This window comes from Carcharodon carcharias, chromosome 17, assembly GCF_017639515.1.
Source record: "Carcharodon carcharias isolate sCarCar2 chromosome 17, sCarCar2.pri, whole genome shotgun sequence".
In the NCBI taxonomy this organism is placed as follows: Eukaryota; Metazoa; Chordata; class Chondrichthyes; order Lamniformes; family Lamnidae; genus Carcharodon; species Carcharodon carcharias.
The window spans coordinates 53,925,832-53,953,518 of NC_054483.1; the positions used below are offsets into that span (position 1 = coordinate 53,925,832).

General features: G+C 42.3%; 1 protein-coding gene across 4 annotated transcripts in view; it reads left to right on the forward strand.

The window, feature by feature from the left end:
- The window catches only part of ipmkb (inositol polyphosphate multikinase b), a 123,027-nt gene that overhangs the window by 75,692 nt on the left and 19,648 nt on the right, over window positions 1-27,687 (forward strand). For 3 of the 4 annotated variants that reach the window (XM_041209095.1, XM_041209094.1, XM_041209093.1), the window contains exon 5: window positions 3,103-3,184. In XM_041209095.1, coding sequence (XP_041065029.1) covers window positions 3,103-3,184 — 82 coding nt within the window. Of the gene's footprint in view, window positions 1-3,102; window positions 3,185-10,779; window positions 10,829-27,687 lie in introns of all 4 variants that reach the window. The other variant, XM_041209096.1, reaches the window with a different exon arrangement.

Here is a 27,687-nt window from a genome sequence, read left to right on the forward strand (position 1 = left end):
TGTAGATTTAACAGTCAGATTTGCAAGAGCAGAAGATGGATTCCTCTGCTTCTGGCACAATGACACAACAGGTTGCTGTTCAAAACCTGTCCTTTTTTCAGTCTGGATATGTTAGTGATTTACTTGCTTCCTATTATTTCCAATTTATTTTTTCTCTGCTGTCTAAATATCTACCCTGACCAAGACAGGCTCATCAGTTGCTCCTAGACATATCTCAATGTAATCCTTAACCCCATGATCATTCAGGAGAGTGGTTCAGGGTAACTTAGGGATAAAAACAAAAAACTGCAGATGCTGGAAATCCAAAACAAAAACAGAATTACCTGGAAAAACTCAGCAGGTCTGGCAGCATAGGCGGAGAAGAAAAGAGTTGACATTTCGAGTCCTCATGACCCTTCAGCAGAACTGCTGAGTTTTTCCAGGTAATTCTGTTTTTGTTTAAATTTAGGGATAAGTTTCTCATGATTTCTACCTGTAGTGATGTCCCTGTTGTAGTGCCTCCTTTCATAACTGTTGTGTAAGGAATTGTCACCATAAATCCACATGCTATACAAACCTTTTCATGTTCCTATCAAATTTAATCCAGCCCTTCCTTTCTTCCAGTGTTCTATTCCCAGATTTCTTCATTTTCACGCCTTGCCCCTCCCCACACACACAATTCAGTCCTCAAGCTTCCTCCCTTTGATAACTTACACTTTAATAGCCTTCAGTTGCAGGATTATTTGGAAGTGATAGGAATTTGTCTGGAGCTGTAATTGTGGCTCACTGCAAGTAAATTTTGGAGAAATGCAGCAGAGCAACTATTTCATTTCACTGAGATGTGTTTCCCAGGCAAGGGGCCCTGGTTTAAATGATATCCAGTGTGTAGCATCAGAATGGTACATGAGACCATTTTAGTTGCGTGAGGCCCTAACAATACACCAAAGCAATGAATGTTTTTGATTGCATATGTCGCATAGCTGTGCATCTAATTGAATAATAATGTGATATTCCAATTGTACTGATACCACATCCATGTTCATCTATTTCATACTGAAGGATTCCTAAACAGATTCATGTTCTCCCCACCACCGCCACACCACCCCCACCCCCCCCAAAACCAACTCCCCACTTTCATTGTTTTCAGATCTGTTACTGACCACATTTCCTCTGGAGATCTTCCTTCCACAGCTTCCAACCTGATAGTCTCCCCACCTCGGCCGGCCTGCTTCTACCTCCTAACATTATCCACAAACAGAACTGTCCTGGCAGACCGATCGTGTCAGCCTGTTCCTGCCCCACAGAACTAATTTCTTGCTATCTTGACTCCATCCTCTCTCCCCTTGTCCAGTCCCTTCTCACCTACATTCGTGATTCCTCTGACACCCTACATCATATCAACAATTTCCAGTTCCCTGGCCCCAACCGCCTCCTCTTCACCATGGACGTCCAATCCCTCTATACCTCCATCCCCCACCGGGATGGTCTGATGGCTCTCCGCTTCTTCCTCGAACAGAGGCCTGAACAATTCCCATCCACCATTACTCTCCTCCGTCTGGCTGAACTTGTTCTCTCACTGTACAATTTCTCCTTCAACTCCTCTCACTTCCTCCAAATAAAAGGTGTGGCTATGGGTACCCGCATGGGCCCCAGCTATGCCTGTCTCTTTATGGTGTATGTGGAACATTCCTTGTTCCAGTCCTACTCCGGCCCCCTCCCACAACTCTTTCTCCGGTACATTGATGATTGTTTTGGTGCTGCTTCATGCTCACATCTGGACCTGGAAAAATTTATTAATTTTGCTTCCAGTTTCCATCCCTCCATCATTTTCACATGGTCCATCTCTGACACTTCCCTTCCCTTCCTTGACCTCTCTGTCTCAATTTCTGGTGATAGACTGTCCACCAATATCCATTACAAACCTACCGACTCCCACAGCTACCTCGACTACAGCTCCTCACACCCCACTTCCAGTAAGGACTCATTCCCTCCGGGACACCCTGATCCACTCCTCCATCACCCCCTACACCTCAACCCCCTCTCATGGCACCTTCCCATGCAACCGCAGAAGGTGCAACACCTGCCCCTTTACTTCCCCTCTCCTCACCATCCAAGGGCCCAAACACTCCTTTCAAGTAAAGCAGCATTTCACTTGCACTTCCCTCAATTTAATCTACTGCATTTTTGCTCCCAATGTGGATTCCTCTACATTGGAGAGACCAAACGCAGACTGGGTGATCGCTTTGCAGAACACCTTTGGTCTGTTCGCAAGCATGACCCAGACCTCCCTGTCGGCTTGCCATTTTAACACTCCACCCTGCTCTCATGCCCACATTTCTGTCCTTGGCTTGCTGCATTGCTCCAGTGAAGCTCAACGTAAACTGGAGGAACAGCACCTCATCTTCCGACTAGGCACTTTACAGCCTTCTGGACTGAATATCGAGTTCAACAATTTTAGAGCATGAACTCTCTCCTCCATCCCCACCCCCTTTCCGACCCCCCCCCCCCCAATAATTTATATAGATTTTTCTTTTCCCACCTTTTTCCATTATTTTTAAATGTATTTCCATCCATTGTTTTATCTCTACCTTTTAATTTATTTCGATTCCTTCACCCCACCCCACCAGGGCTATCTGTACCTTGCTTGTCTTGCTTTCTACCCTTAATTAGCACATTCCTTAGATAATATCACCACCTTCAACAACTTTTTGTCCTTTTGTCTTTGACATCTTTTGCCTGTCTCCACCTATCACTGGCCCTCTATCCAGCTCTACTTGTTCCACCCTCCTTAAGCTAGTTTATATTTAATCTCTCTTCTCTTTTTACTTAGTTCTGTTGAAGAGTCATATGGACTCGAAACGTTAACTGTGTTCCTCTCCGCAGATGCTGCCAGACCTGCTGAGTTTTTCCAGGTATTTTTATTTTTATTTTTATTTTTGTTCCCCACTTTCATCCTCTCCCATCTTTTTGTGTGGGCATTTGAACTTTGATATTTTCTGCAGGTAAATCCTGCCCATTCCATTTAACTCTTAATTGAGTTTATTTAGCTCTTTTAGTAGCCAGCAGATACTTTAAATGAATTGAGTGCTGACACTTGGTCCTAATTAAAATTTTTCTACCCAGGTCTACCAGTTCTCATCTGATAGCTACATGACGTATGACCAGCGCTATGGAAGAGGTTTAACAAAGGAAACTTTGAAAGATGGTGAGATCATAATTTTAAATCCTTACAAGATTATACATTGTTCTGATATTCTGTCATGTAATTGAGACTATAATGGAAGCCAAATTTAACAGCGTTGCTATTGCCTCCCATTCCCATGTTTAGCATTCATTACTGAAAAGTGATAGGTGGTAAAAGTCTACTGCACTCAAGAACAATGAATATATAGATAAAAAGAGCAAAAGAGGGCCCATGATGTCACACAAGGAAGACTGCTAGAGTTTTTAATCTGCGCTTGCCATTGAACCCCCGACAAAGGAGCTATTAATTATTTCCCCAAAAAGTCAGGAAATACCATGGACATTAAGAAAAAGCAAGCTTGGGTGTTATAACTAATAGCTCACAGCATGAATGTGGACATGCTTTTTCTGTTCACCCATCCCCTCAGTGCCCTTTTTTCCCCCCTTGACAATAGTTCATGCTCCCACAGTGCTTCCACAGCCCTACAAGACCTTGCTCAATTGATGATCTTTCAAATGTAAGCCTAAACCTGAGTGCAGATTGCATATTAAGTCATGGCCCAGTCGTGCCCTCGAACAATATCAAACTTCTTGTAGAGTATTGCAAATAGGCTAACTTATTTAACCTCCCCTCCCACGCCAGAATATAGTTATCGTATTATTGTACATTATAAATATCGTATCAATGTGGTGTTGAATGCAATGCGTAAAACTTGCTGAGAGACTGACCAGCCCATGTTTCTCTTCAGTTCTTTATGCCTGTTGTGCTGAATTCTAATTTACCGATTACCCTAAAGAAATCCCTGATTTTTTTTACCCTCTTGATTTTACACTAGTCTATTACACAAACCTTACAGTTCACAGTGAATTTTCAGTTCAATGTGTTTCTGGTGTCGGTTGGTTCTGAGGATCTGCAGTCCATGATACTGTACACAAGCAGCAGTTGAAACCAAAAAGCATTGGCTGAACAAACAATACAAGAGCAAAATACTGCAAGTAATCTACTTCCTATTGAATTTCTGTGAAGAACTTTTATAAGTGTCACAATGATAAGCTACTTCGGAATAGAAGCACAATAGTAAGAAGACAAAGGTGTAAAATGATTAATCGATATTTTGATTTAGTCCTAATTAGTTGTATCTGTTAATCTGACAATTTGCTTTGAATGCAGAATATTGTATACATGCTGGTTTGACAAAGAAATCTCAGTGCTGCTTTAGGAGTTGTGTGAGGATCTTTCCTCATGGAACAATACAATGTTAGTTACAGAAGTCAATGCAGTTCTTGTACTTACAGAGGAAGGAAATGATAAGAACTCCAACATTTGCTTGGATGGTTAATTAATTAGTATAATGTTTTGAGATTTATTTGAAGTTACACAAAACGTTGAAAAATGTGTGATCTATGGTACTTGCTTGTAGCTAGTAGCTACTCATTCGTGTTCAATGTAAAATTTTCCCAATTAACTCCCAAGGCTGTAATGCAGGCTGTTGAATATGATACCTAGATATTGTTATCTGCATCTTGTAAAAGCAAAATACTGTGGATGCTAGAAATTTGAAATAAAAACAGAAAGTGCTGGAACTATTTAGTAGGCCTGCCAACATCTATGAAAAGAGAAATAGAGTTAGGTTTCAATTGATGACTTTTTAACTCCCTATTCTTGTTTACAAATCATTCCATGGCCTTCTTGTTCCTCACTTCTGATTTTATGTGTCCTGTTAATGTAACAAAATATAGTATATGAACCCTGGAAATTAATCTGTTAAGGAAAAATGGACGTCAGTATAAGCACCTTTTTACTGACTATCTGTTGTGCTGTTTTTAACCACTTTTACCTTCTGCACTTCTTCACCCCAATGTCTGTGTTTCTGATAAGTAACATGAATAGACCTCGCAAGCTAATTGAAACATTTTGTTAGCCATGGCAGCTCTATCTTTTTAATCCTAATTTCTTCACTTTTTCTATATCTTGTCGTAGATACTTACTCCAAAAGTAAGGGTATCTCTCTTTCACACTAAGTCCCACTCACCCATCGCCCCGTGCTTGCTGACCTATATCTGGGTCCTGGTCCGGCAACACATCTATTTCAAATCCCTCCTTGTTTTCTAATCCTTCCAAGGCCTTGCTCCTCTTTATCTCTGTAACCTCCTCAAGCCCTACTATTCTTCAAGACCCCTTTGCTTTTCCAATTCTCGCCCGTCCCCCCAGTTTCAACGTTTCCACTATTGGCAGCTGTGATTGCAGCTGCCTAGGCCTTACGCTTCCTTCCCTAAACCCCCCTGCCTCTTTACTTCTCTCTCCTCTCATTTTAAGAAGCTCCTTATATCCTACTTCTCTAACCAAGCTTTTGGTCATCTGTCTTGCTATCTCATTCTATAGGTTGGTATCAAGTATTTATTGATCACACTTTTGTCAAGTGCCTTAGGACATTTTGCTATACTAAAGGAGTTATATAAATGTAAATTGCTTTTGAAATTCCTAGTTAATGTACATATGAATATATGAATTAGGAGGAGGAGTAGGCTATTCAGCCCCTGGAGCCTCCTCCGCTGTTCAATAAGATCATGGCTGATCTGATTGTGGCCTTAACTCCACATTCCCACCTATACCCAATAGCCTTTAACTCCCTTGTCATCTTTTGCCTTCTGAAACTATGCTTCCCCCATTCTCCAACTGTTTGTTTGTGTAAAGAAATTTTTTCCACAAATTGTTTTTGACCAACTTTATAAAAATTTTCTGACTAGAGGACAGAGTTGTCTCCTTATTAATTTCCTTTGTTATGTTAAATTCCCTTTAAGCTCCTCACCTCTAAGGAAAATAATTTACCAAGTCTTTTATTATTACCAAAGAAACTTAATCTCAGCATTCTGTATAACTGCAGGAGGACTTCTTTCTTTCTGTATTCTATTCTACTCATGATGAAACCCAGCATCCTATTAGCCCTTGTAAATGCTTTTGCATCAGTTAACTAAATTCTGGTGACTTGCATTCCTAGAGCATTAAATTCCAACCTTGCCACCCCATAATGCCCTTTTTAAAAAATAGATTTTAAAAAATCTACGCCTATTTAAATTAAAATTGTATTGTCACCTTGCATCCAAAGTGTACCATCATATCTTCACTTGCTATGTATCGATGCTTTGGAATTTATTCTCTTTCTCAATTGATGTTAACTCTTGGTTTCGTATCAACTGCAATCTTGGACATATTTTTATTGTGCCAACAAGAGTGGGTCAGAGGCTGGGAATTTTGTGGGAAGTAACTCGCTTCCTGACTCCCAAAGTCTGTCCGCTATCTACAGGGCACAAGCCAGGAATAAGCTGGAATACTCTCCACTTTCCTGGACGAGTGAAGCTCCTACAACACTCGAGACTTGACATCATCCAGGACAAAGCTCGCTTAATGAGCACCCCATCCACCCACCACCTTAAATATTCGCTGCCTCCAGCACTGTCATGCCAGCAGCAGTTTACAAGGTGTATTGCTGCAACTTGTGAAGGCTTCTTCAACAGAACCTTCTGAGCCACCCCCTCTACCACCTAGAAGGACAAGGGCAGCAGACACATGGGAACACCACCCACCTGCAAGTTCCCCTCCAAGCCACAAACCATCCTGACTTGGAACTATATCACTGTCCCTTCACTGTCGCTGGGTCAAAATCCTGGAACTCCCTTCCTAACAACTCTGTGGGTGTACCTACACCACAGGGACTGCAGCAGTTCAAAGTGGCAGCTCATTGCCATCTTCTCAAGGGCAATTAAGGATGGGTATCAAATGCTGGCGGAGCCAGTAATGCCCACATTCCATGAACAAACAAAAAAAATCCCGAAAGCAGCATAGTTAAAAGCTAGAGCTAGCAGCTGTCCCTCATGTTCTCACAGCACCAAAACAGCTCTTATGAAGATCACAAGTGACATCCTATGTGATTTGTTGCAAAAGTAAGCTATTCCTCCTTTTTTCTCTCTCAACCTATTTGCAGCCCTTGACGTGGTTCACCACACATACTTCTCCAACACTTGTCCACTGTCGTCCAGCTAGGTGGAGCTACTTTCACCCGCTTCCATTCTTACCTATCTAATCATAGCCAGAAAATGTCTTGAAATGGCTTCCCTTCCTGCTCCCACACTATTTCTTCTTCTGCCCCAAGTATCTACTTGGTCTCTTTCTATTTCTCATCTACATGCTGCCCCTTGACAACATCATTCGAAAGCACAGCATAAGATTTTAGGGTTCTGAGGACGAGTTATATTCGACTCGAAACATTAACACAGTTTCTCTCTCCACAGATTCCGACAGACCTGACAAAACAGCACCTTCTGTTTTTATTAATTTTCACTTGTAATCTGTTGACACCGAGATTGACCTCATTACCATCTCTCACAACTCCTCCACTGTTGTTAAATAATCAGGATGCTTATTTAACATCGAGCACTGGAAGAACAGAAATTTCCTCCATTTAAATATTGGGAAGACTGAAGCCATTGTTTTCGGTCCCCACTCCAAACTCCATTCTGGAGCTACTAGCTCCATCCCTCTCCCTGGCAATCTCCCTCTCCCTGGCAACAGTCTGAGATTAACTCAGAATGTTCTCAACCTTGGTATCATGTTTGACCCCAAGATAAGTTTCTGACCACACAGTCACGTTGTCACTAAGACTACCTATTTCTACTTCTGTAACATGTGTAACACTTCTGCCTCAGCTCATCTGCTGAAACCGCTATAATGCCTATGTTACTTCTAGACTTGACTATTCCAATGTACCCCTGGCTGGTCTCCCACATTCTAATCTCTACAAACTTGATATAATCTAAAACTCTTCTGCCTGTCCCTTTGTTTGCACCATGCCCTGTTCACCTATCACCCCAAGCTCACTGACCTACATTGGTTCCCTGTCTTGACTTTAAAATTCTCATTTTGTTTTCATTTTCCTTCATGGTCTCCCTGCCTCCATAATCTTCCCCAACCGCCAATCCTCCAATATATCTGCGTTCATCTGATTCTGGAATCTTGAGCATCCCCAGTTTAATCCCTCTGCCATTTGTGGTCGTGCCTTCTGTTGCCCAGGCCCCAAGCTCTGGAATTTGCTCACTACACCTCTCCGCCTCTCTATTTCGCTTTTCTCCGTTAAGGCACTCCTTAAAACCTACCTCTTTGACCAAGATTTTGATCATTTAACCTAATATTTCGCTATGTGGCTCAATGTTATATTGAAGCATCTTGGGATTTTTTTTATATTCAAGATCTGATATAAATATAAGTTGTTGATCGTGTTTAGTAATTTTTTTTTATTCCTCCATTTTCCTGTTCCAAGAATAATAACTTACATTTCTATAGCACCTTTAATAAAATTTCTAATCTCCTCTAGTGCTATAATTCCTTTCCCCTGAACTCCGCCCTCTTGACTTTAACCTTTAGTGCACCCCCACCTCCTTTTGTCCAATTATTGGAGTCCATTCTTTAAGCCACCTGGGCCCTTTTCTGCCCATTCTCCTTCTCTCCTTCTTTACTGCATTCCTTAATGCTCATCCCTTTAACCAAGCTTTTATTCACCCTCTTAATATCCTATTTTGGCTTGGTCCTCTGTGAAGCTCTTAAAAGCATTTTTCTATGTTAATGGGATTATATAAATGCTAACTGTTATTGCTGCAGTTGTAGTAATTCCTGTTCTAAAAGATTACTTACTGTGGATTTGCCTTTGGGTCACGAACCAATAGCCTGGCCCTTGTGCCTTTTTCTAGCTTCATATTTCCAGTTCTCTGGAATATCTGTGCAGAGCTAATCTTGCTGTATTTGGATATGGTTCAGGTCTGGGTCCTTCCTCGTGGTGTTTTTGTTTAAATCATATTTGTGCTTTCTGTTCAAGAGGTTGAAGGATCTCATTGGGAAATAGCACACTTTTCCACTTCTGGCATCATATCCATGTTGAATACGCAGTATCCAATGTGAATATGATGCCAGAAGTGAAAAATGAAATGAGGGCCAGTTGCAGAATGAAGCTGACACTACACTACCCCAACAGTATGTCTGAACATGAGTGTGGTGAGAGAAATGGCCTTTAGGTCTACCAAGGCTCTTTCCACAGACCGAATTGTGGACTGTACCATACATTTCATTTCCTCATCAGTGTATTTATCTAAATACTTCTTGATTGCCCCTTCCCCATCTCCAAACCAAAACCCCAATTCCAGAGCACTTATTCTCACTATTCAACTCTTACCTCCTGTCTCCCCTTTACCTCCCGACATCCCATTACCACACAGCAAATGGACCTTGGGTCCTGAAAAGTACCTGATAATCTGTTTGTACATAATTGTTACAGTCCAATGTTAATCTTTGTAAATGAATTAATCCAAGCAGCATCAATTGGTTTTGCTGAGAGTGTTTACTGCTTGGGAATGGGGATTGGGGTATTTCTCTGATCAAAAGTCTGCAATGAGATTTTTAAAATTTTATACTTGTCTATCCTCATGCAGGGTCTATCCTCATGCAGGTTGCCCTTTTAGTTGCAATGTCATGAGATCTGCATTGAATAGGGGTCACCCAGTGTTTGTATTGCTGAATTTGGCTTCTGACTTCCTTACCCTGGTGGATTCCCAATTGTTCATGGGTCACTCAGTCTGATACTGGGTTAAAGGAGCCAGATCTGATGGCACAAACACTGGGAGCTGGTTCATAGATCCCACTCCTGAAATTCAAACCAGAACAGAAATATGAAATATGGAGTGCAAGTCCAACAGCCCGTTAGAAGTGACATAACATATGCCTCTTACATTTTGAAGATCTGTATCACATCCTACCTCTCCAGCAATAAATTTTTATTCCAGCGCAAACCAGTTCAACTCCACAGCCCTCTCTTCATAACTAGTCCTTCAACTCCGCCGACCTTGGATGAATCCTCCAAGCTGGGCCCACCCCTTGACCTCTCCAACCAAGATTGCTAACTTGTGCTGAACTTTGAGTTGTTTCCTACTGCTTGCTTTGACAATCAGTCAAACTGCCAAAGAGGTGAAAAGAAGGTGCGTATCCCAGTCATTGTTAGTGGTCTTAACAAGCTACAAATCATGACCTTGGAGATGTTTACCGAGAACCTATTCAATTAGGAATTCCTGTGCAGGAGAATTTTTCTCCTTAGCATCTGGTTCAATTATTTTCTTCCCATTTATTGTCCCCATATCAACACATCATTGGAACTCCTATACAGAAAAAGGGTTGGAGAAACCCTTAAAATCTCGGTTCAGAGACTGGTAAGACTGAGACAAATAAGCACCCATCTATTATGCTAACACAAAGTGTTAGAAAAATTGAGGCTTGTCCTTTCTGGAAGCGGTTTGTTTATTCGAGATTGCAGCAATGCTATTTTAAAAGGCTGTGTTTGCTTATATTGACCATCAGGTGGTGCTATGGCCTAGCTTTGTAAACATGCAATTTGAAAGGTTTTTCACAGGCTTCAAAGTTTAATATTTAATATGTTGCCTGTCACCTTTCTCTGAACAATGTGAAAAATAAAATCTGTTGACATATGAGAATATATTTTATTTAAAGCCAGTTGTGTCTATAAATTGGAAGCCAAATAGTTTCAAGCTTAATTTCTTCAACATTTGCTCCCTTTCTAGTTCCTTTGATCTGATTTTCAGAGCGAACGTTCATGCCCACAGCAAGCAGGTAAAGCATCAAATTAAGAAAAATGAGGTTTAATATTGACATATTAAAAAGATATTAAAAGAGGATCTAGTACTGCCCTGGGAGGAGAGGGATTAGCTTGATTGCGTCAGTAACTAATTCTGTGCTGTCTGTAGCCTGCAGTGTGAGACATGGCTGCTCATAAGCAAAAATGTAGTTTAGCTTTAACTAGATTGCAAGTCACTTCTTTCCCAATGTGCAGATGAGACTCTCCCAGTTACCTGATCTGGCATTAGGACTGCTACTAATGTTTTTGTTAAAATTGGTGTCCAGTTGGTTTGTTGTCTAAGTAATTGGAAAACACAAGCCCTAAAGCAGCCCCAAAAATTGGAGACAATGAATAAATGAACAGAGGCTCATTTAGTTTTGTTACATGTTACACTTTCATATGAGATTAGCTTGCAAATTCAAGCCGTCTCATTATAGTTTGCTGCATCAGGTAGCAGAAAAATGACCATTATTGACCCGAGAGACCTTTAAGGATACAGGATAGGAGAAAGACAGCGAGACCAGAGAGAGGTAACAGGATAGGAGAGAGCATAGCGAGAGTGGAGAGAGCTATAAAGGAGTGGGAGGGAGGAGAGACAGCAAGACTGGAGAGAGGGAACAGGATGGGAGAGACACAGCGAGACCAGAGAGAGCTATAAAGGAACAGGATGAGAGAGAGACATCGAGACCAGAGAGAGAGAACGGGATGGAAGAGAGACAGATGGAAGAGTGGGCAGAGGCATCAAGGAATGGGAAGCAAGAGGAACAGCGAGACCGGAGAGAGCTATAAAGAAATGGGATGAGAGAGAGACAGCGAGACTGGAGAGAGAGCGATAAAGGAACGGGATGGGAGAGAGCACAGCAAGGGTGGAGCAGACTTGGAGAGAGACAGTGAGACAGTCTGACTGACTGCATTCTAAAGAAAATCAGTGTGACATCACAGGGAAGAAGATAGTAAGTGATTGGTTGGTGAATATTTTTTTCTCTCTCTAAACTAGGGTATTTGTTTCAAATTGGCTGTTAAGGTTAGTCCAGCAGTAAGTGAATTTGTAAGAGTATAAATGCATAACCAGCCCAGAGGTATTAATTAAAATTGATAGTCTAAACAGGGCTCTAACCAAACTGTTGAATAGGGAACAGAGTTTTTTCTACATCATGGATGTGCATCTTGAGATCTGTTTTGGGTGACCATGTGTGTAGGAAGTGTCACCAGCTGCTTCAGCTCAAGCTCAGGATTTCCGAGCTTGAGGGGGCAGCTGGACTCACTGGAGCATCAGGGAGGATGAGAGTTTTCTGGATTTTTGTTCCAGGAGGTGGTTGTTCTACAGGCAGGGAGAGGCCAGGATAGTAGGGGAGTGGCCATCTGGAAGAGTAAGAAGAGGTGGGAGGTGCAAGAGTCTTCAATGCGTGTGTCACTCTCAAACAGGTACTCACTCAGTATTTGAGACTGCTGGGATGATGTAATCCTGAAGGAGCGTAGCCCAAATTATGGCATCAATGGGCAAGGGACTGCACAGGATGGAACAGCAAAGAATGGAAATGAGGTTGTTGTAGGAGATTCCATAGTCAGGGTGACAGACAGGCATTTCTGAAAAGGTTTTCATGAATCCTGCATGGTGTGCTGCCTCTCTGGTGCCAGGGTAAAGGACAGGATGGAGAATATCCTGCAGGGAGAAGGAAATGAGCAAGAAGTTGTTGTGCATATTGGTACTGACAACAGATATTGAGATCCTGAGGTAAGATTTTCAAGAGCGAGGAAGGAAGGTAAAAGGTAGGACCTTGAAAAATCGTAATTTCTGGATTACTTCCAGTCCACACACTAGTGAGAATAGAAATAGATGGATAGGAAGGATCAGTGTGTGGCTTTTAGCACGATACAGGAGGGAGGACTTCAGACTCTTAGGGCATTGGGGCTGGAGGCACCAATTAAAAAGGGATGGGTTGCACCTCAAAAGGACTGGGACCAATATCCTTGCAGAGAGGTTCTTGGGGGGGAGGATGGAACCAGCATATAGAAATAGAAAAAAGGAGAGTACCTTCCCTTCCCTAGTCTAGCCAGGAGAGACAAAATGGTGTCAAATGGTATAGATTCATGTACCTGGGACATTTTATATTAGTTTTAAAGGACCCCCTCACTTGTGTGTTGCCTATTGACTGTCCTCTTTGAGGAGAGGGTATAAAAGAAGGAAGAGGAAAAGTAAAAATTCTCTTTTTTGGAATTGAGCTGACTTGAAGTTGATATGCTTGCTGATGGGAGTTTGAAACAGTCATCCAGTGTTATCTTTAGTGATGTGGAATGTACCACCCACTGAAGAGGCTGCTCACAATGTTGTGAAAGTTCAGTGACTTTTAGAATGCTAGCTGCCCACAGACAAGAAAGCAGTGCTTAGAGGTGTTTGTAGTCTGCTCGATCCAAAGAAAATCTAGAGGAAACATTGCAATTAACTCTCTTTAGCAGACTTGGTAATACTTTAAGGGACTGTTGATGACACACACATGCATGCACGCGCACGCACGCACGCACGCGCGCACACACACACACACACACCCCTACCCCTGTCTGGCTCAAATGGAACCCAGATTCTTTCCACTCAGTTCCTGATAACTCTACATGCTAATGCTTTGAACAGTGAGGATGGTTCCAATGAGACAAACAGCAAAACGATTATCAATGCTCTTTACAGTGAGCTGTGTGCTTTTAGCTGATCGAACTCCAGTAGTACTCCTGTTGAGGTTTCTTCGCCATGTGCATGATCTTTCTGGATCTGAGTAAGTTGGACGTTTGTGCTCCACAAATTCTGTAGGTGCAGATTTCTTTACTTGTTAGTTTTCAATCTAAAGATAGGTTTCTCTTTGTCTCTCTTTTTCCTGCCTGCTCCACCTACCCCACCCAACTCTCACCCCACCATGGTATACGTTTGAGAAACCTCTAGACACCCTCTTTACCACTCGCTTCTAATGCCTATCTCTGCTGTCAAATTTGTTGCATTCCCTGAAATTGAAAAGGGTGAGGAGGCAAATAATGCATCCCCATAATAAATTGGAGACTGCAATGCTTATATTCTAATCAGTACTGCCAGTGAGTGACTGAGTGGCACTGGTGCTTAGTATCTGCAGGCTGCATGATGGAGCATCAATATTGAAGAGTTCAGGCTGGTAACTATGTATATACATCCCGTTATGGCATTTACAATTGAGACAATTCAGTGAACAATGCTTCTTGTTTAAGCTATTAACTGCCCAAACTTTACTGCTCCATGTTTCTAAATGGATGTTGAAAGTAGACTAATTTGAGCTGTAGCAGATCAAGTGCAACCTATTACAAGGCAATAGACATAAAATGATGATAGAAATTTTTCATGACCATTTCAAAGAGAATAATGTCTCTGTTACAATTTAGACAGCTCTGCCAGTACACTCTTACTATTGGTCGCTGCAGGTGTCAGCTCCCATAAGCAGAAGTGCATGTCATGAGTGGAATGAAGTTTCTGACCTCTTGGGCATCCCGAGTTTTAATCATGCCACCATTGGTCATCCCTTCAGCTGCCAGGGCCCTATGTTCTGGAATTCCCTCCTGAAACCTCTCCAATTCTCCACCTCTCTTTTCTCTTTCAAGATGCTTGTTAAAACCTACCTCTTTGGCCAAGATATTGGCCATCTGCCCTAGTATCATGTTGCGTAACTCAGTGTCAAATGTTACTTGACAAAGCTCCTGTGCAGCATTTTGGGATATTATATTATGCTAAAGGTACTTTATAAATGCAAATTGTAGTTATGCTGCTGAAGCATTCATCGGATGAAGAGTTGACCGCCATAGCCTCCTGATCTTGCCATCAGAAAGTGGGGTATGGAGTTGTGGAATCCACAGTGTCAGCCTGTACAACTGGGGCTGAAAGCACTTATGGTCTAACTAAAAAGAACTGGCCACAGAAGCAATTTAATTTGGAAGCTAACTTTCAATACCTAAGCTTTCTCCTCCCCTTAATTTCTACTCTGTCTCCAGAATTTCAGATAAAGCAGGACATTGGCCCCAGCATTTTGTATGTGGACGTGAACTGAAGGCACCAAGCCCCTCACATAGATCAATTTAAGCCATACAACTGGCTCATTAATCAACTCCCTTTGAAGAAGCTCCAGACTCTTTCTTAGCAGCGCAAAAAACTTTCTTTTTTATCAATCATATCCACCAAGCAGGTTGAGCCTGAATTTCTGGCATTTGGTACCCAGACGCCTGTTGTATTTTCCAGGCATTACAGACATATATAGTGTCCTGATGGCAACCTAATGCAGATTGACATTCCACAAAGCAAAGATGTCTTTCAGAGACCTGCAGAATAACATGAGCATTGCTCTCAAAGGATCCAGAGTTTGTTTAGATTTAGCTCAAAAATTACTGGAGCCTTTAGAGTTTGCACAGGCAGGCGAAACTTTCTGTTCATAGTTTCAACTCGTGAGAGACCTGGAAAATATTGTATATTCATTTTACTTGCAGATTAATACGAGAAAAGGACAAAAGAGAAGAAAGACTTGTGTTTATATAGCACCTTTCATGACCCGAGGACATTTGCAAAGCCCTTTATAATCAAATTACTTTTTTCCATTAAATCTAACTGTGGAGAGAGAAGAACTTGAGTTAATGATTCAGGTGATCTGATAAATGTTTGGGGACATATTTAAGCAAATACTGAGGTGGGAATGAAGTTCTGTGATAAGAGTGGAAGTCAGAAGTGATTAAATGACAAAAGGCATGATGGTGAAAGGCAAAAGGGGTTGGCAATGTGACAAGTAAAGAAACAAAAGATGGGTCTAGAGGAGATGTAAGTGGCAACAGCAGAACCCAAAAAAGGGGGAACAGTGATAATTGTTGAACTCAGTGTTAAATCTGGAAGGTTACTGAAGTGCCTAATCGAGCTTCATTAGAACCGTGTATTAGGTTGAGGTCAGAGTGACAGTGGGATGTAGAATTAAAATGCTAAGTGACCAGAAGTTTTGGGTCACTCTTGCGGACTGAATGGAGATGTTCAGCAAAGTGATGACCAAACCTTTGTTTGGTCTCCAGTGTAGAGGAGGCCACGTTGTGAACAGCAAATTCAATATACTGAATTGAAAAAGATGCAAGGAAATTGTTGAGTAACTGATATCACCTCTTTCTCTTTTTGCCTTCCACCATAATGTCCCTTTTGTCATTCAGCCACTCCTGTCTGCCACCCTTTCACAGACCTTTTGCTATTTCCTCCCCTCCCCCACTTGCGCTGGCTCTTTGCTTGGTTAAGAACTAGCATGCCTCTAACCTTTCCCAGTTCTGTGAAAGCTCATTGGCCTGAAACTTTAACTGCTTTTCCCTTTGCAGATGCTGTCTGACCTGCTGTGCGCCTCCAGCATTTTCTGTTTTTATTTCAACTTAAAAGAATCTGCAGTATTTTGCTTTTGTATTTTTTCGAGTGTAGTCCACTGTAGGAACTGTGGTAGCCAATTTGCACGCAGAAAGATTTTACAAACAATGTGGTGGTGATCAGCTATTTCCCTTTTTTTTTAGATGTTAACTGAGGGATAAATATTGGCCAGAATGCTATGTGGTAACAAAAAATATTTGAATTTGTCAAATTTAGCCAGCTAATTTCACATTTTCTATGACTGAATTAGGGTAAATCTCAGTTTTAGCAATCACTAACAGAGACTAGATGTAGGGAGGCCCAAATCCCTAAAAAGGCTAATCACATTGACACCGATGATATGAGGATGCATCACAAGAGGAATTCCGTTTTGTCCCTCAGCCCACCAGATTGAGAATGGCCTCAAGAATGCTACAGCCCTCTGTGATGTGTGAATATAAATTATATTTCTTTAACTCGGTTACAGAAGTGTGCTGCAAGTATATGCTGCCTACTTGCTTTTCCCTTTAAATTGACTGATTATAGTAAATTATTAAGTCTTAATCACACATGTTTCCTAGTAGCTGCAGAGCAGCAGTTTTAAGTGTATCTCAGTATTGGTACGGAAAATATGCATCCCTTCACAATGAGGTTTCTATAGTAACATGGCTTTCTGAATTCTGAGAGTAGCTTGCTAGCCAGCATGATACCTGTCCCAATTTTTGTTCAGCCTTAAAGGTCTTTTTCAATTTCAGCACTTGAAAACAATGAAAAGCAGTAACTAGTATTTTTTAGCAATCTAAAAATTGCTCAATATTATCTCACCTCTCCTCTATCAGTTATGCCGAACCTTCCTTGTTACAACTAGTTCATCTCTTTTTGTGAAGTAATCCCCACAATCAAAACTTAAAAACAAAACTTATATAGTCAACAACTTTGCTGCATTGCATTCAGAACTGCCAATCCTCCAATTTTGTGGCCAATGAATTTAATACCTGCCATGGAATTTCTCTCTCATTGCTTTCTTTGCCCAGGCTGTCTTTCTCTTTGTAATTGTATTGGGGCAATATCTGGTGTTGTGAATCCGTATAATGTCAGTTGATACCAGTTGCGAAGTCCCCGTTGATGTGTCTTCCTTAGTTCACCTTTGTTGTATTTTGGACACCTCACCTGCATGGGCCTAGTTTCCTAGTTGTGAAATATATGGAGATTACGTAAATGATTGCTCTCGGGTTTTTTTTAATTGCAATAGTGGTTTCTGCAAAAAACTGGTTAGTAGGTAAAAAATAAAGCAAGTCAATGAGAAATAGAAGATTGATATCATCATCGCCGTTTGGATCAAGAATATCATGCTGCTTCAGTTGTTTTACTAATCTACTGATGATGGTAACTATGGTTCATGGTTATAAGTACCAATGTTTCAACCTATACACCCTCTCTGAGTTACTGATACAATGCACTCCTGGACTCCTGGCTGGTCTTCCACATTCCATAAACTGAGGTCATTCAAAAAGCTGCTACCCATGTCTCAACTCACACCAAGTCTTGTTCACCTATCACTCCTGTGCTCACTAACCTACATTGGCTCCCAATCAAGCAACGTCCTTCGTTTTCAAATCCCTCCATGGCCTTGCCCCTCACTATCTCTGGAATCTCCTCCAGCCCCACAAACTTCCTAGACATTTGCGCTCCTATAATTCTGGCCTCCTGAGCATCTCAATTTTAATTACTCCACCATTGGTGGTCACCCCTTCAGTTGCCTTAGGCTCTAAATTCTGGAATTCCCTTCCTACACCTCTGCATCTCTCTACCATCTGAAGGACAATTAGGGATGGAGAATAAATGCTGGCCTAGCCAGCGATGCCCACATCCCATGAATGAATTTTTAAAAAACCCTTGCTTTCCACCTTTAAGACTGTCTTTAAGATCTACCTCTTCAACCAAGCTTTTGATCTTCCTTAATATCTCCTTATGTGGCTTGTTGTGATATTTTATTTGATAATGCTTGGCGACTTGGGACACTTTATTGCGTTATAAATATCCGTTCTTTTTGATTAAGATCGGCTGACAGTACCTCCATTGAACTGAATCATATGACACAGGAGGAGGTAATTTGGTGCATTGTACCTGTGCTGGCTGTTGAAAGAGCTATCCAATTAGTTCCATTCCTGTGCTCTTTCCCCGTAGCCCTACAATTTTTTCCTTTTTAAGTATTTATCCAATTTTCTTTGCAAGTTACTTTTGAATCTGTTTTCATCATCCTTTCAGGCAGTGTATTCTAGATCACCAGAGTAAAACATCTCCATCACCACCTTGGTTCTCTTGCTAATGATCTTAAGTCTGTGTTCTCTGGCTACTGACACTTCCGCTAGTGGAAACAATTTTTCCCTATCTACTGTTATCAAAACACCTCAATTTTGCACACATCTATTAAGTTTCCCCATTACCTTCTCTAATCTAAGATCGAAATAACTTAAAGGAGAAATAAGTTTGCATCTCAAATTAATTAAAGAAGCATTTCAATATCCTTCAGAAATAATTATGAGCTATGGGTTCTGACATGGACTGTGCGGCACTCATGTTGTATCGAGTTTCTGGGAGATTCAGGATCCCAGGCATTCAGCAGATATACATAGTTTTATAATGTAACGTATTAATATCTAGCCTTCTAGTGTTTCTGATAAATGACTTCTGGCAAGATTTTCTGGTTATTTTAAGATACCCTCAGTGAGAAAAATGAAATGGAATATTGGACTATGTGCATTACCAACATTCTGTCCTGCATCTAACAAGATCTTAAGGACTTGGAGCAAATGAGGGTTGAGTACAAGGTCACTTAGTACTATGCAACAATCTGCCCCAAATCTGTTGTAGTGGGTAATCTGCAGGATACATTTGAGTGATTCTTCACTTGCTTTGTTTCTCAGTTTTCTAAGTGCTGTATAGAAGCTTTGAAGGTCTTTAGGTGGATGCTGGTACTTATAGTGTTAATATTTCACTGTTTGAGACAAAATCAGAGGATCTATGCTTTTGCTATTTTCAAATGGGTTTTCAACTGCTTCCTAGTTTGATCCCTGCTTTCAACGATAGTTACCATTATCAAGCTGTGCTTAACACACCCTTTAACTGACCAGGGTGCAGTGGCCTCCGGTTCTAATTCCTACATTAGTATTTATCATTAGACTTCTGTTGTAGGGTTTGCAGTGTCTTTTAGGTCTAGATCAAAGCATACTTGGTATTCTTTTTGTGCCTACCCATTTGACAAGACACTTGGCTATCATTTATTGCAAGCTGTTGTATGAGCAGGTGAGAGCTGTGTCTGATTTGGGTGGTTTTAAAATGTTTCAAAGACCACTCCTTGTTTGATCCTACAACACAAAGTGATCAGATACTGTAGTGGACAAAGGGGCACACACCCAAGACTGTGCACAAAGCTGGGAATGGTGCAGCATACAGATGGCAGAGCCAGTTGCCACAGAAAATTTGTATTGTAAAATATTTATGTTCATTAAAGTGAAGGATGTAACTTCTCAGAGATTAAACTTAATTTTGAGCCTCTGTCTAGCAAGTTGCTATGCAATCACAAGATGTGGGGTGAAATTCCTTCTGTGTTCAACCTACAATGTGTTTGATTCCAGGCTCAAAAAAGCAGCTACTCTACTGCACTTGTGCAACATTTTTTATTTCCCATACCAGGTATTCATATATCCTGACTCACTGAGAATGGCAGTTTACTGCTGAGTTATAAACAGTGTCCTCCTGCTGAATTGGGTCCAGGAAGAGACTGGTCAAATTCATTTCACTTAGGATTTTAATAACAGGCAGAGAGGAGGCTCTCATTTATGGCCTGGAGTGAATGTGAGCCCAGAATCAAAGGTCATGTTTCCACTGCACCATTGCAGTTACTCACTTTTTTTATATGTGAAAGAAGGATTATCTTAGAGTTTTTAAATTCACTTTAACATGCTAAATGATTTCTGGGAAGCATAAGAAGTTGGATCTCCTTGATGATCTGCCCATTATCACAGGCTTGGAGTGGCTTTACTGAAAGCAGCTGGGGTTGTCAGGGGGTGATGCTTTGACTTCAGACTAAGCCGTGAACTATAAGACCACAAGACATAGGAGCAGAAATTAGGCCATTCGGCCCATCAAGTCTGCTCCGCCATTCAGTCGTGGCTGATAAGTTTCTCAACCCCATTCTCCCGCCTTCTCCCCGTAACCTTTGACCCCCTTACTAATCAAGAACCTATCTATCTCGGTCTTAAATACACTCAATGACCTGGCCTCCACAGCCTTCTGTGACAATGAATTCCATGGATTCACCACTCTCTGGCTAAAGAACTTTCTCCTCATCTCTGTTCTAAAAGGTCTTCCCTTTACTCTGAGGCTGTGCCCTTGGGTCCTAGTCCCTCCTACTAATGGAAACATCTTCCCCACATCCACTCTATCCAGGCCTTTCAGTATTCTGTAAGTTTCAATCAGATCCCCCCCTTCATCCTTCTAAGTTCCATCAAGTATAGACCCAGAGTCCTCAAACATTCCTCATATGTTAAGCCTTTCATTCCTGGGATCATTCTCATGAACCTCCTCTCTCCAGGGCCAGCACATCCTTCCTGAGATACGGGGCCCAAAATTGCTCACAATATTCTAAATGTGGTCTGACCAGAACCTTATAAAGCCTCAGCAGCACATCCCTGCTTTTATATTCTAGTCCTCTTGAAATAAATGCCAACATTGCATTTGCCTTCCTAACTACCACTCAACCTGCAAGTTAACCTTAAGAGAATCCTGGACTAGGACTCCCAAGTCCCTTTGCACTCCAGATTTCTGAATTCTCTCCCCATTTAGAAAATAGTCAATGCCTCTATTCTTCCTACCAATGTGCATGACCTCACAATTCCCCACGTTGTATTCCATCTGCCACTTCTTTGCCCATTCTCCTAACCTGTCTAAATCCTTCTGCAGCCTCCTCAATACTTCCTGTCCCTCCACCTATCTTTGTGTCATCTGCAAACTTAGCCAGAATGCCCTCAGTTCCTTCATCTAGATCATTAATGTATAATGTGAAACATTGTGGGCCCAACACTGACCCTTGCAGAACTCCATTAGTCACCTGCCGCCATCCTGAGAAGGACCCGCTTATCCCCACTCTCTGCCTCCTGCCAGACAGCCAATCTTCTATCCATGCTAGTACCTTTCCTCTAACACCATGGGCTCTTATCTTACTGAGCAGTCTCCTGTGTGGCACCTTGTCAAAGGCCTTCTGGAAGTCCAGGTAGATAACATCCATTGGCTCCTCTTTGTCTAACCTACTCGTTACCTCCTCAAAGAATTCTAACAGATTTGTCAGGCATGACCTCCCCTTGATGAAACCATGCTGACTTTGCCCTATTTTACCATGCACTTCCAAGTATTCTGAAATCTCCTTAATAATGGATTCTAAAATCTTACCAACGACCGAGGTCAGGCTAATCGGCCTGTAATTTCCTGTCTTTTGCCTCACTCCCTTCTTAAACAGGACTGATCCAGAGCTTTAGGAAACCATGGTATGTACTGGTTGGGCAATCTGCAACCCCAGGTCCTGGGATATAGGCTGGCACTTGGATTTGTCCGAAGCTGTGATTTATCCATTATCCTTGTTTCTAATTGAATTGATTGGATTCACCTCATTGATGATGCAGCAGTTGACCCCCAACCACCAACAGCTCAGGAAATGTATTTTTTTGATCAAAAAAGCCAACCCAAGTTTTTGTATGTATTTTTTTCCCTAAAATGGTAAGGTGGTTTGAATTAAAAGGACTTCCTTTGTCTCTCTTTCCTCTTCAAGTTAACTGAGTACATTTTACCTGAAAATGAGCAGAATATAAAATATTATAGGATAATAGACTTGTTTATATGTAGAGTTATAGTTGAACCATGGACTTAGGGCATGTTGAATTTAAATGGGATCTGGAGCTAATTCAGTTAGCAACTTGCCTTTGATGGGCCAATCTGCTCAATAGAAATATTCTACTTGCCTCGTCAGCGTACCACATGTTAATTATTTTATTCATTCACAGACTTCTCTGTTTTCTGTCCAGGTGTCTTATAGATGAACTTGTTTGCCTCTGGTGAAAACCCGAAGTATCATACAGTATTGCTCCAAGGCTTCAGAACCTGACGATTTTGTGTTTGTGAAGGGAAGATACTTTTCCCCTTGTGACAACCACAACCCCCTTCTTCCTGCCCAAAAACCATGCACAGAGATACATGTTACTGTGTCCCAATAAATGTGCTGGTGGGGTAGATTTCTTACCTGGGAATGAGGAAAACTCTTGCAAATATTCTATGGCCTCTGGCTGTTCTTCTCAACACTCAGAAGCAGCAGGGCCTTGGTTGATTGCTGCAGCTTCCCATTGGTGCCTTTGAGTCAAAATTGATTGTTGTTTCTGTTTTGACAAAGTCAGAATCAAATTTGGACCAGCTCCTTGCCAATTATTACTGGCATGGAGCATACAGGAGCTGTTTCAGTGAAAGCAGTCAGCACTGTAACATCAGACTAAACTGTGAAGCTTTAAGAAACATTGGACTGGTTGGGTACTCTGCATCCCAGGGTTCCATGCCTGCACACTGATTTCTCCGAAGCCCTGATTTATCCCTCACCCTTATTTCTAATAGAGTTGCTTCGCAATATGTACTTGAGCAGTCAACCTTCTGATTGTGACAAAATTTCATTATTTTTGAGTTTTTGAACGAGGCTCTTCCCACCTCCACCAATTTTCTTCTCTCTATTCCTAAGGCCATCTTTCCTGTTAGGGTGTAGTTTTCTAGGGACATTCAAGCCATCCAATGACCAGGCTGATACTAGACGATGATTGTTTGTAGGACATTTGATCATGAAAGATATCACAGAGGAACCTTACCCTTCCTACCTGATTACACACTTCCACTTTTCAGCAGGACCCACTGGATTGGGGACTATAGCTAGTTTCAGGTTTTGTTCTCAGCCAAGGGACACAGAAACTAATTATAAGACCTCAGACGTTTCCTTAGTTGATTTGATTTTGGAATGGTAGCCCAGTGCATCTACAAGATACACTGCAGCAACTCATTGGGGAAGGTCGGGGGTATAGTGAATACATGGCTGGGGCTGGGATTGGATGATGTTTTCATATTTCGAACCCACCCAGGATTACAGGTATCTCCGGGACATAAAACGTTTCTCGGACTGCTGTTCCCGTCACATTCTGAGATCCACACTCAGTGCCATGTGCCGCCATATGAATACACTCAACCTCTCCCTCCAGCAGCACCGCCGCACCCTTTTTCAAAGCTGCGCGTGCCCCCAGTTTCATTTTATTCTTCATCTCATCCGACGCCTCAAGAAGAAACTTTTTCTCTCAAGTGCTAAGGAACGCAAGCTCCAACAACTCATCGACACCAACACCCATCTAGGACCCTCCACCCCTGCCTGTCCCTCCGTCCCCACCCCATCTTCCAATCCCAATCCCAGCCGTGTATTCACTATACCCCCTGACCTTCCCCTCTCCGGTGCTGAACGTTCAGTGCTCAGCAAAGGACGTAGTTTCATACCCTTACGCCCTCATCTCGATGAATTTCGGGCTCGGCACGATGCTGAACTCTTCTTCCGCCGTCTTCGTCTCCGGGCTCACTTCTTTGGGCAGGAGTCCTTTCCCCGTTCAATGGATCCTTTTACCCACCTCCAATATTCTCCCTCCACTTAGACCCCTCCCTCTGGATTCTTACCTGCTCTTGATCTTTTCATTGAGAACTGTCGGCGCGACATTAGTCGTCTCAATTTCTCTGCTCCTCTCACCCATTCTAATCTCTCTCTCTCTGAACTTATTGCACTCCATTCTCTCAGGTCCAACCTGACATTGTCATCAAACCCGCTGACAAGGGTGGTGCTGTTGTTGTCTGGCGCACTGACCTCTACATTGCGGAGGCTTAGCGTCAACTAACAGACACTTCCTCCTACCCCTCCCTGGACCATGACCCCACCACTGAACATCAAGCCATTGTTTCCAGGACTGTCACTGACCTCATCTCCTCTGGAGATCTTCCTCCCACAGCTTCCAACCTGATAGTCGCCCAACCTCGGACGGCCCACTTCTACCTCCTACCCAAAATCCACAAACAGGACTGTCCCGGTAGACCGATCGTGTCAGCTTGCTCCTGCCCCACGGAACTCATTTCTCATTATCTTGACTCCCTTCTCTCTCCCCTTGTCCAGTCCCTTCCCACCTACATCCGTGATTCCTCTGACACCTTACGTCACATCAACAATTTCCAGTTCCCTGGCCCCAACCGCTTCCTCTTCACCATGGACGTCCAATCCCTTTACACCTCCATCCCCCACCAGGATGGTCTGAGGGCCCTTAGCTTCTTCCTCGAACAGAGGCCCGAACAATCCCCATCCACCACTACTCTCCTCCGTCTGGCTGAACTTGTTCTCATACTGAACAATTTCTCCTTCAACTCCTCTCACTTCCTCCAAATAAAAGGTGTGGCTATGGGTACCCGCATGGGCCCCAGCTATGCCTGTCTCTTTATGGTGTATGTGGAACATTCCTTGTTGCAGTCCTACTCCGGCCCCCTTCCACAACTTTTTCTCCGGTACATCGATGATTACTTCAGTGCTGCTTCATGCTCTTGTCGGGACTTGGAAAAATGTATTAATTTTGCTTCCAATCTCCACCCCTCCATCATTTTCACATGGTCCATCTCTGACACTTCCCTTCCCTTCCTTGACCTCTCTGTCTCAATCTCTGGTGATAGACTGTCCACCAATATCCATTACAAACCTACCGACTCCCACAGCTACCTCGACTACAGCTTCTCACACCCCGCTTCCTGTAAGGACTCCATCCCATTCTCTCAGTTCCTTCGCCTCTGTCGTATCTGTTCTGATGATGCTACCTTCAAAAACAGTTCCTCTGACATGTCCTCCTTCTTCCTTAACCGAGGTTTTCCACCCACGGTCGTTGATAGGGCCTTCAACCGTGTCCAGCCCACCTCCCGCTCATCCGCCCTCACGCCTTCTCCTCCCTCCCAGGTACATGATAGAATCCCCCTTGTCCTCACTTATCACCCCACCAGCCTCCGCATTCAAAGGATCATCCTCCGCCATTTCCGACAACTCCAGCATGATGCCATCACCAAACACATCTTCCCTTCACCCCCCCCCAACCCCACCGTGGCATTCCATAGGGATCGTTCCCTCTGGGACACCCTGGTCCACTCCTCCATCACCCCCTACTCCTCAACCCCCACCTATGGCACCTCCCCATGCTCACGCAAAAGATGTAACACCTGCCCCTTCACTTCCTCTCTCCTCACCGTCCAAGGACCTAAACACTCCTTTAAAGTGAAGCAGCATTTCACTTGCATTTCCCCCAACTTAGTCTACTGCATTCGTTGCTCCCAATGCGGTCTCCTCTACATTGGAGAGACCAAACGTAAACTGGGCAACTGCTTTGCAGAACACCTGTGGTCTGTCCGCAAGAATGACCCAAACTTCCCTGTCGTTTGCCATTTTAACACTCCACCCTGCTCTCTTGCCCACATGTCTGTCCTTGGCTTGCTGCATTATTCCAGTGAAGCCCAACGCAAACTGAAGGAACAGCACCTCATCTTCCGACTAGGCACTTTACAGCCTTCTGGACTGAATATTGAATTCAACAACTTCAGATCTTGAACTCCCTCCCCACCCCCTTTCTGTTTCTTCCCCCTTCCTTTTGTTTTTTTCCAATAATTTATATAGATTTTTCTTTTCCCACCTATTTCCATTATTTTTAAATCTTTTATGCCCCCCCCCCCCCCACTAGAGCTATACCTTGAGTGCCCAACCATCCATTCTTAATTAGCACATTCGTTTAGATAATATCACCAACTTCAACACCTCGGTGTTCTTTTGTCTGTGACATCTTTTGATTATCTGCTCCTATCACTGCCTGCTTGTCCCTACAACCACACCACCCCCTCCACTTCTCTCTCTCTCTCTCTCTCTCTCTCTCTCTACCCCACTGATGCTGCCAGACCTGCTGAATTTTTCCAGGTAATTCTGTTTTTGTTCTAGAACTCCCTACCTGGCAGTACTAAGATATACCTACACTGCACAAACACTAGCAATTGAAGAAGATGGCTTACCGCCACCCCCTCGAGGGCAGTCAGGTGTTGGTAATAACTGCTGGCCTTGCCAACGATGCCAAATCCCATGAAGAATTAAATAAATTTGTGCAGAGACTGGGGTTATTCTTAGAGTAGTGATGTTTAAGAGGAAGTTTGATAGAGATGTTCAAAATCATGGATCTGTTTAGATAGTTTCTTCTCGTTTACTCTATTTCAAGTGTCAGAAAGGTCAGTAACCAGACACAAAATTAAGGTATTTGCCAAAAGAACCAGAGTCAACATGAAGTATATGTATAGTACATGGTGAGTTGTTATGGTCTGGAATGCACTGCCTGAAAGGGTGATTGAAACAGATTCAACAGTAACTTGCTAAAGGGAATTGGACAATTACTTGAAAGGATAAAAAGTAACAGGGTTATGGCCAAAGAGCAGGGATTTGGAACTAATCAGAAAGCATGATCAACGAGCTGCTGCAAGTACAATGGGCTGAATGGCCTCCTGTGGTGCTGCATTCTAAGAAGCCAAATGGTACTCAATGAGCCACACAACAGATTTACTGAAGTTAATGACCATAAACAGATGCAGAGAAGCTGGAACCATAAAAATACCATTTCCCTTATCGAACTGAAGTAAAACCCTGCATATGGACAAGTGCCTCTGTATTGTTATAATGAGATGCACATTCCCTGAGGGAGAGGCATTTAACCCTGCAATTATATTAGCTTTTGTAGTTAGATCACTCAGTGATTTGAATGTGTTTAGTAAATTTTCTATTGCATTTAATAACTTCAGTTTTATAATTACAGGAATTGGCACTTTTTGTTCTGGAAATCAAATATCAAGAATGTATTCTATAAACTGCATAATGTGAATATATGAGAGTTAATCTGTGTGGTGAAATGGAGCAATTAAGTATATACAGGCCGTGAATTTAATATCTTTTTCTAGCAATAAATTTTTGCGTACAGCTTTAACTGTCATTGGCAAATGCTCTTTACAACTTAAACAAAGTGATACTGATAATGAGGATGGTAATAAAAGCTGACTGCTTAGCTTGTGAAACATCTGGCTGTGAACTGTACTGTGAGCAAAGTTTTACTAATTTGTGGTATGTTGATTGGCAACCTGGAGACATTTATTTGTTAGTACTGATGGGAGGGTATGTAAGTGTTAAACAGCTGGCAGCATATTTCATGCAATTTTCCTATGCTGATTCTTTGAGAGAGCAGTTGTGAAAATGTTGAGTTTAATTCACATTGTTGATTTGTCCAGATTCTTCTCAAAACAGACTGAGTCATACTGCGGTGTGCACTATGTAGTTACACTACCCAGTTATACTCACCAGGAACC